Source organism: Argiope bruennichi, chromosome 9 (genome assembly GCF_947563725.1).
Source record: "Argiope bruennichi chromosome 9, qqArgBrue1.1, whole genome shotgun sequence".
Lineage (NCBI taxonomy): Eukaryota > Metazoa > Arthropoda > Arachnida > Araneae > Araneidae > Argiope > Argiope bruennichi.
In genome coordinates, this window is record NC_079159.1 from 122,160,126 (window position 1) to 122,169,921 (window position 9,796).

The 9,796-nt window shown below is 27.3% G+C and overlaps 1 protein-coding gene across 4 annotated transcripts in view; it reads left to right on the forward strand.

Annotated features, from left to right (window-relative positions):
- LOC129983563 (F-actin-uncapping protein LRRC16A-like) overlaps window positions 1–6,823 on the forward strand; it is a 73,987-nt gene extending 67,164 nt beyond the window's left edge. For all 4 annotated transcript variants that reach the window (XM_056093087.1, XM_056093089.1, XM_056093086.1 and 1 more), the window contains 3 exons: window positions 79–198; window positions 605–703; window positions 3,498–6,823. In XM_056093087.1, the coding sequence (XP_055949062.1) occupies window positions 79–198; window positions 605–703; window positions 3,498–3,721 (443 nt within the window). In that variant the 3' untranslated portion in view covers window positions 3,722–6,823. The remainder of the gene's footprint in view (window positions 1–78; window positions 199–604; window positions 704–3,497) is intronic.
- The last annotated feature ends 2,973 nt before the right edge of the window (window positions 6,824–9,796 follow it).

The window sequence follows — 9,796 nt, forward strand, 5'->3', positions numbered from 1 at the left end:
TAGTAGGAAAATACAAAATATGCTTCTGGTTTCCAGATTTTTAAAAATTACTTTACTTTGCCATTTTGTCGAATTTAGGTTCACCACAACTAGATCCAGGAGGCCGACTCACACCTGGTCTTAAAGTGAAGCCTCCCCCTATAGCACCAAAGCCTCGTCCTAAGTCTGTTGGAGGAACAGCTGAAATGAGATTATCAGGTAATATCTAAAGGATCCTTCTTTTTATATATATAGCTGAAGTTTTTTTTTAACTTTTCATGCTGATTTCATAAATGTAAAATTTTTTCACTGGCTATATTCTATCAAAATAAGCATTAAAACTGAATTTAAAAATAAGAAAGCCAGTCATTAATCTAAGATAATTATTTTTATTAGAACTTTTTTTTAGTTATTAAAGAAATTAATGTATTAATTTAAATTAAGACTTTTTTCCTTAACTATTTTTTTTATCGCATATGTTCAGTCTATGCATGGGAAGTTTCATGACTTCTGTATTTTTCTGTAAACCACAATGATTTGAAACATCAAAGATGCTGCATTTTTTCATTTCATTCATTAAAATAAAATTAATTTGAAAAATTATTTTATTTCTTAACCATCCCAGGTGATTTTTCAAATGCAAATGACGGAGATTCTCCTAAAGCTGTGAGTCCAATTTCAGAAACAGCTCTTCCAAGTGCATCTGAATCAGATAATAATAAAGGTAGTGTTGTATTTTTCTGATTTTATATTTTTTCTCTTATATTTTTTATTATTATTTTATACTATATGCTGTATTTTTTAGATGTCCAGAAAAATATATACTTTTTTTAATGAACTGTCATTGAATAGAAGTAGTTTTTGCTTCCAACCACTAATAAGAAATCATTTTAAAAATATAAATATTATTGCAGTATAGGCATCTCATTTTTAAAACAAATGATGAAATTGGCACTTAACAGGCATAAAAAAAACTTTATAGAAATATTTCTTCAAAATTTCACATTCAAAGAATAGTGAATGAAAATAATAAACTTTAGAAATCTTTTGTTTCTTGTAGTGCTGGATTAATAAAACATGAAACTTACTTTTGCATTATTAGGGTGGGGGGAAAAAAAATAAGTCACCCATTTGAAAAAGTTTCTTAAAATTTTTTTATCCGTATATATTTAATGTATTATATAACCTACATCATCATTAGAATGGATCAAGTCTTTAAATCTAAATTTTATTCAAAAAGTAACTATCCTTCCTCCACTAAAGTATGATTCATCAAGTTATTAAAAGAAACATATTTGTTTTCATTACTTTAAATAGAAACCTTCTTTGGTCAAGAAAATTAGTGCACATTTCTTTAAAATGAATTTTAAAATTGAAAATATTCTTAACTTATGCTTTTATCACACATTTCATCAAAGCATCAACTTATGCTTTTATCACATCATTATGTATTTATCACATCACCAATCTCAGTTGAAAGTTGTGACATAGAGTTTCAAATTTTCTATTTCAAACTTTTGGTTGCTTTCTGAAAGTGATAAGAAAAGAAGGGGGGAAAAAATCACATAATAAAATGCATATGGATTTTAATTTTTGAATTCAAATTTTCCTTTGGAATGTTTTTGAATTGTATAGTCTCTGGAGTAAAGGAGTATTGGAAGACTGGAAATGAAAAAGGTAATAAGTGCCAAATTGTAAATTTTATAGGCATGCAAAATTTCTATGTCAGACCAATTCTGGCAGATAGTGATTCTAGGTGAGTAAAATTTATGTCATTCCTTTCCACTGGCCAGTTTTACTATTTCCTCCAGGGGATATATTATGATATTTTTGTCATTTGTGACATATATTATTACAATTTTCACCTTCTTACGAATGTGTTGGACAGTTTTCTTTCTTTCTTTCAATACATTGAAGACCTTGATCTTTACTACTTTTTGACAACATAATTTGATTGTAGATATTATGAGACATAAATATGGTTACAGAGAAGAAAATTGCTGTTGGCATTATTTAGAAACTTAACATATAATTCTTCTGTTAGAATGGCTCATTACCGACCTAAGCGTATGCGACTTCCATAAATTTTCTATCTATGATTTTGTACTAAAATGTAGAGCTTTGTAAAGATAAGTTTTCTTCCACCCCACCTTTACTTTCTTGATTTTTATTTGTACATAACATACTAATCAGCATTTTTTTCACAGTGTGTAATATAAATGCTTATTATATCTACAATATCACTAAATATATGTGGGTAAGTTTTAGGAATTACTTGGTATTCATTTCTTCTTTCAGATTTCAAATTTATGCAGTAGATTTAAAGACACTGTATTTAATTGTGCATATCTTATATTTGCTTTCCCCACTTTTATTAGAAGTTCTAACAATATGTTATGGTTTTTTTCCCTCCTAAATAAAATGTGATACTTTATGTGATATTTTCTGCATATTATCAATTTCTTCCATCTAAACTGATATTAATTTCGTTACTCTTTCATTTTTAAAGCTGCTGGAACTTGACATTAATTTTTAATTTTTATTTTACTTTACTGAGTAAGTAAATTTTATTCTTTTTATGCCTGCATTCCAAAATAGAATTGGCCTTCAATAAATTATAAGGCAATAGGTATGGAATAGTAAGGAATTATTATAATTCTAAAATATAATATGATTATTGAAATATTTATGCAAGACACTAATTGAATAGTGATGTTTTCTGTATTTTTTTGAGAATCATTTTTGAGCTGTCACTTTCCTCATGTCAATATCTGACTGGAAGTACTGCTCTTTGAAAGCAATCATCACTTCAACAAGATGAAAAATATGGATTGAGATTGAAGATACATCTCTCTTGAATTGATCCGTTACAGATGAGCGTTGTTATGGAGGAGAAAGAGTATATGTGAAAAGATTTTGAATTGGTTCCAATTTGATTACTCATTGCAATGAAATCAATTTTTTTTCATAATTTTTCCTCTATATTATTAGCTCATTATACTGCATACTCTTTCAAGCTTACTTGTAATGTAGCAACTAACTTGAATAGTGTTCCTTGATTGACTGTTTCTGCTTGCATCAATCAACTATATCTGCCATCTTTCCTATTCTTTTGTGAATTCTTCCCTTGAGATTATAAAGTTATTTTAACACATGACATGAAATGTTTAATTCATTTCCATTCTTACTCCAGCCTTTGGCTTCTCATTTATTGAATGGCCTCTTATAGCATGAACTCAAATTTAAAGGGAAAATATAATATTTTAGATTATGATTTTCTATATCAGATGTTGGTTTAAAGTCTTATAAAAATTAGTTGCATAATTTAGAAAAATAAATTGCTGATCTTAAAATGCCTAATCTTTTCTGTTATTATTGTCAAGATAGATTGTTTTTAAAATTTGGAATCTACTTTGCTAATTTAACTTCATCTTTTTTCTTTTTCTTTTTTTTCTTTTTTTTTTTTTTCAGTAAGTATCATACACAATGTTGAAGAATTCATTTTTGTTCTTTCCTAGGTCCGCAGCGGGTCAAATCCATGTTTACTTTAGCTGACCAATCAGAAGCAGAAGTGAAAGATTCTCTTTTAAATGGTAGTCAAGAGCAATTCCATTTTGTAAGTGCATCATCCATGAATCCAAGTCAGCATTCTAAAACCAGTGCCAATTACTCCACTACCAATGATGATACAGACATAGACAAAATTGTGTTAAATTCCATAGATGATGTCATTCATGTCTGACTACTACTCATCTGTGATGCCTTTGACCTGCGGAACTTTCTAATTCAAGTAGTACATGTATCATCAAACAGCTAATGTGATTTATTTTCTAGCTTTTTGTAAATATAGATAGTTGATGCAGGACATGCTCTAGATATATACATTCCTCTTCCAAGTTATATTCGCTTTGAGATTTCTGATGACAATTTGATAATTATCATTCATATTTCATTGAAGTTTCATGAAAAAAATTTCTATTCAACATTTCTTTAGTGCAACTATTTGATACACCTAATTATGATTCAACTATTTTAAAAGTAGTATTTATCTGATTTGATATAGCTCATAAAAATAATGGAGTAATTTTATAACTTCAAAAAAAAAAAAAAAGGCTTGATTATTAAAAGGAAGGGGGCAGTTTTGAAGGAAATAATAATAAATGTATATTTCAATAAGCAAATTATGCTTTTCTTCTTATAGAAAGCAAAGTATAATTTCAATCCTATTTTGTATGAATTTAAAATATGCTTTACAAAAAGGGATTATTTAATTGATAGTTTGTTTATTAATCTTATTTTTCAATCATTCAATTTGAATAAACGAATTATAATAAGCTTTTCTTATCCTTAAAAAGTTTTATTCTTTGTCTTATCTATTTAAGAATATATGTTAATTCTAATTTTCAGTAATTATTAAAAAGAAATTTTATTAATTCTAAATCTGAGAAATTCAATATAGTATCAATTTTTAAACATATGGATAAGATACTTCAGAAATTTGTTGGCTATATTTTTTAGCATAATATGGGTGACATTCTATTTAATAAACAAGTTCTACTATTTCAATGTTAAATACTATGTTAATAAAATGTGTAAATACTGTGCTTATACTAGTATGAAATTAGGAGGTATAGAATTTTATATTGTAAAAAAAAAGAAAAAAAGAATGCTACTTGTACATTGCTTCTTTTAATTGTTACATACTTTGTCTTTCCATCTATTCATTATTTGTTATCTTCTAAGTGCTATAGTCAAATCCTGTTGATAGTGAGAGAATTGTTATTAGATAATAATTTATTCCTAAGAAGAAATAGAAATGAATTCAAAACAGCACATATCAAATGAGAGTGCTACTGTCATTTGATGGTAAATTTTAAATCTAGAAAAATCAAACAGTTTTAATATCAAAGGAATTGTTATTAATATTTAAATATTTATATTACAGTGAAAAGTTTTTGTGTACAAAAATTCTTTTACAAGCAAAAGGAATTTTCCTGCTCATCTGCTTAAAACATTCATTTATGTTTTTACTATTTTGTTTAATTGCTGAAGTATTGTAATTTAAATATTATATCAGTTCTTTCTTTTAGAAATATATTTAAATTAATAATTTATTCTTTATTTTTTTTATTTTTTCAATTTTTGTATTTAGTTGTAATGTTTTTTTTTAAGAAACAATTTTGGAGTATTTTTATCTAATTGAATATATATATAATGAATTCAGTTTAGCAGCTGTTTAAATAGAAAATATAATTTATAATGAGAAAATTGTTATTTTTTTAAACTAAAACCAAAATTCATCGTATATTTAACTTAGATCTTGATGATTTGCTGTGTAATTAATTACAAGTAAAACTAATGTGTTTGATATATTTACTGTTTTCAAGTTTCAATGAAGGTTTAGCTATTCAGTAAACAAAAGGGTGTTCAATTTTTGAAGGGGAAAAAGATACAGATTTGCATATTGTTCCAAAATTTCATAATCTATTTGTACTTGTCTTATATTCAAATAATTTTGAAGAATGGTGCTTATTTAAATTTATGATTGATTCAGATGTATAAATTTTAAATAAATATACTGTGAAAGTTTCTAATAAGTATTTCTTGTACTTTGTTCGGATGCTTTGACATGCTTTATGTTTTATGGAATCTTGTAACTGTGGGATTTCATCTATTTTGATTAATTAGTATGTTTTTATGACAGTTATTATTATTTTTTTTATTTTTTTATTGTGTAATATTATGAACAAGATTTCATTAGTTTAATATTGAAGGCATTCACTCTATCACATTCCTTTTTTAGAAAATCACATATGCTACATTTATTTATTCTGAATTTTATCTTTTCATGATTTCATTATTTATTATTACTTATATGATCTAAAAAATTTCTTGACTACTACTAAAATTTGAATTAATGTGTATTGAAGTTGCTGGAATTCTATATCCATTTTATTCTTTTTAAAGCTTGCCAAATTCATCTGTTTAACCTTGTTATTATTCCGAATTTTCTTAATTACTCGTTAAGGTGGATTTCTTTGATTAATATTTGGATTTGAAAATTGCATAAATAAACATTTGCAAATTCTTTTTTAAACGTTGATAAGTCTTCATGTTGATTCATTTACTAATAATAACCAGTGAATATCATTACAAAATTCACGCCAAAATTACAAAAATTTTTTTAGAAAAAGGCTTTATTAAGTATCGGAAGTTTTGTATAACATGTATTTCAGAATAGTCTTGCTTTCTAAAAAATAGTACTTTGAGAACTAGAATACATTACAAAACTAAATTATGTAATCAAATGAATTAACATAATCATAAATGTAAATATAGCTTATGAAGTTAATTATTGTTTTTAATATCAGTATTTTAATTGAAGGTATATTAATAGATGTTCATTGCTGTGAAATGGTTTCTCTGTGGCCTTCTGTTAATTTGAACAAACTGCACTCGTTAAAGTTTTGAATATATGGTGCTGTTCTGTAAATTTTGTACTTTTTTATAATTATTAATGTGTTTTTCTTTTGTTTTGTGAGAAGTGAATTCAAATCATCAAATCAAAGTTGTATATATATATATATATGTAGTTTTAATTTTTGAGAGCATCTAGCAGTAGGCAGGATTGCTTTTTTCTGTTGAATTTGACACGTAATTGTTTAGCATCTATTTTTTTCTCATACTTGCAATTGTGATTCTTTTTATAGTAGTCAGAGTGCAATACTCCTTCTGTTTTCTTTTTTTTTATGTCATGAAAAAAGTTAGAAAATTGTGTACAGTTGTGATCTTTACAAATGAAAAACATTTTTAAAAATGCAAAAATTAAAAATCTGTTTTCTAATTTGTTTGTGTTTTCTTTTATTTAAAATTTGCCACTTTTTATTTGACATTTTTTTTTTTTTTTTGCTATTTTGCTACTCATTAGGGCATATAACGAATCAATCATAAAATAAGTTCAGATGAAACACTTAAGTTCTATAAACTGTATTGCTATCCTTTCCACCTTTTAATAAAATATTCATAAAATAATATGAAACAAGAAGCATAGATTTCATGCATTTTAGAGAAGAAACTGATTTTATAGCGACTCTATACGAATCAAATATTTAACCTTCCGAGAAAACCAATCTTGATTTTCTTCACCTACCTTAAATTTTCTTCTTGGTACTTATAGCCATATAAATATATGCATGATAATCAATATTAAAATATCCTTACTCTGAGCTCTCTATACAACGAACTACTCTGAGTAAAGGCTTCAAAATTGTTGAACATACTATTCAAGACATGGGAAGACGGATTACGTGTGGGGGGGATTTAGTTCCAGAAATACTAATAGATGGCTCTGTATAACAGAAAATATGCTGCAAAGACTCAAAATATACATTTGTAACACATTTTATTCGAAATTATCAAATATTCAATCACAAGGACCTTATCGATTCCAGGGAAACTGCTCAATTTGGTTCCTTTCTTCGATTTAAAATCTGCATTCTGTGGACAGTTTGTTCAACTGTGGATCGTAGTCATCTGGGGAGGGGGGGGGGGTGAGGCGGATGCTATGCACCGGAGCCCTGTGATTGACATGATCAAGCCAACATGATCAATTGCCCCTAACATGATCAAGAACTAAAATAATGTTCTGAACGGTAATAGTGGGATGGAAAGAAGTGAGGAAGAAATTTAACTAGAACAATAGATGGGTTTTGAAATATACGAAGTTTACAGATATATTAAGTGCAAGTATGCAACATATAAACATAAAGTACGGTCATTTAACTCGCCTACTAGGTTAAATTGCATTCATAAATTTGATAGTTCATACTATAAAATATTTAATATTGTTAGATATAATCATATCCATGCCAAGGAAGTATTCCTATAGGTGTCGAGACTTGACTTCAAAAAGAAAAAGAAGAAAAGCTAAATTTCAAAAAGTCATGAGTATGTCTCTTTTCTTATCCATAGAGTAATTCTGGCAATGAAATTGCTTCGACTTCAGAAGTTACAATTCAAGTTGATGAAGAATGTTTCTCACAAACTACACAATTTTGCAATGGAAGAGTAAAAACTGTGAAAACCTTGAGGAACCATATGTTTATACAAATATAACGACGATGAAAATGACATTAACAAACGTGATCAAGTGCATATAAGTGATTCAGGTTTATGACCAAACATTATAACTGTTAAGTTTAAAAAGTTTTCTGTTAAAAACAGACCTGTGTGGCACAAAGGAGTTTTTGCTAAGAATGCTGAAGTTATATTATTTTCAACTATTTGTTACTTTAAAAAAAAAAAAAGTCCCAACTCGTAAAATGCAGCTTCGCAGCTGGTTGATTTCATCAAAAAAGCAAGACTCGATGTTTTGTATTTGCTGTATATTATTTTCCTGAGGAATGAAATTCCTCTGTTTATAGGTTCCATGATTTATAGGTGTCTATAATAACTGGAGATAGCTATCAATTGTAATTCAAGATCATGAGCGTCCTATTTGTCACTTAATTCATTTATTGCTTAAAAAGAATTTTTAAAACTACTAAATTTACGCTCGACTATTAATAAAACAAATTAGGTTAATATAAATAACGAAACCGAACGACTTAAATTGTTATCTCAAAGAATTGTAAATGTGATTCTATTTTTAGCATGTAATAATCTGCCTCTTCGAGGAAACCATGAAATAATAGAAACGTGTAATAATGGGAATTTTTTATTCGAATTATTAAGTAAATACGACTCTGTGCATATGGATCATATACAAAAACAACAAAAAATTCCAAAAATATAATTCTGCATGATTTAGCACATACATTACAAGAAAAAATTATTTCTACTTTAGGAAATGAAGATCTTAACAAAATTAAAGACTGTACAAAAGTAGTCACATATTACAGTATCCTGATGGATTCTACAGTTGATTTTTCCCTTAAAGAACAAACTTCCGGCTTTTTAGGTATGTAAATTTTGAAGAGAAAAGATTAAGTATAAATGAGACCTTTATAGGGTTTATTGAAGTTATTGATGTTACTGGAGAAGGACTAACGAAAGCTCTACTTGGAATATTAGGTGAGCTTTATTTAGATATTATGGATTGTAGTGGTCAGGCATACGACAACGATAGCGACATGAAAATGAAATATAAAGGTGTACAATCTAGAATAATTGCTCTAAACCTTCATGTAATTTATGTGCCTTGCCTATGACGCTTTTTTAATTTATTAATTTGTGATGCTGCTTCCAGCAGTAAATATTGTAATTTTTTTGGGAGGGGGGGGGGATATTGTAACGTTTATATTGCTTATTTTCTGCTTCACAAAAAGATGGGAAATTCTACAAAGGATTTAAATATTATTCTTAAACCATTATGTGACACTCGTTGGAAAGTCAAAATAGATTCGGTTAAAGCTGTGTATATATTGATGCAAATGACAATAATACAGCGGTATCCGAATCTAAAACTCTAATGGATTCAATATAAGAAATGACATTTATTTTATGTTTAATAGTATGGATTGCAATATTTTCCAAAATAACACTTTCAGTAAACTATTTCAAGTAAAGAAAATTGTCCTCGACTGGGCTTTTAATTTAGCCAATAAAATTAAAACTAAAATCCAAGATTTAAGAACAAATTTAACTCATTTTTAGACGAAGCAAAAACGATAGCATGCAATTTGAATCTTTCAGAATATTTTTCTGAAAAACGAATTTGAAAATGTGAAAAATTATATTTCGAAACAGCAGAAAATGTCATTATAGAAAACACGGTCGAGGAATTTAGATGTTATTTTTTTAACTCTGTAAATGATAC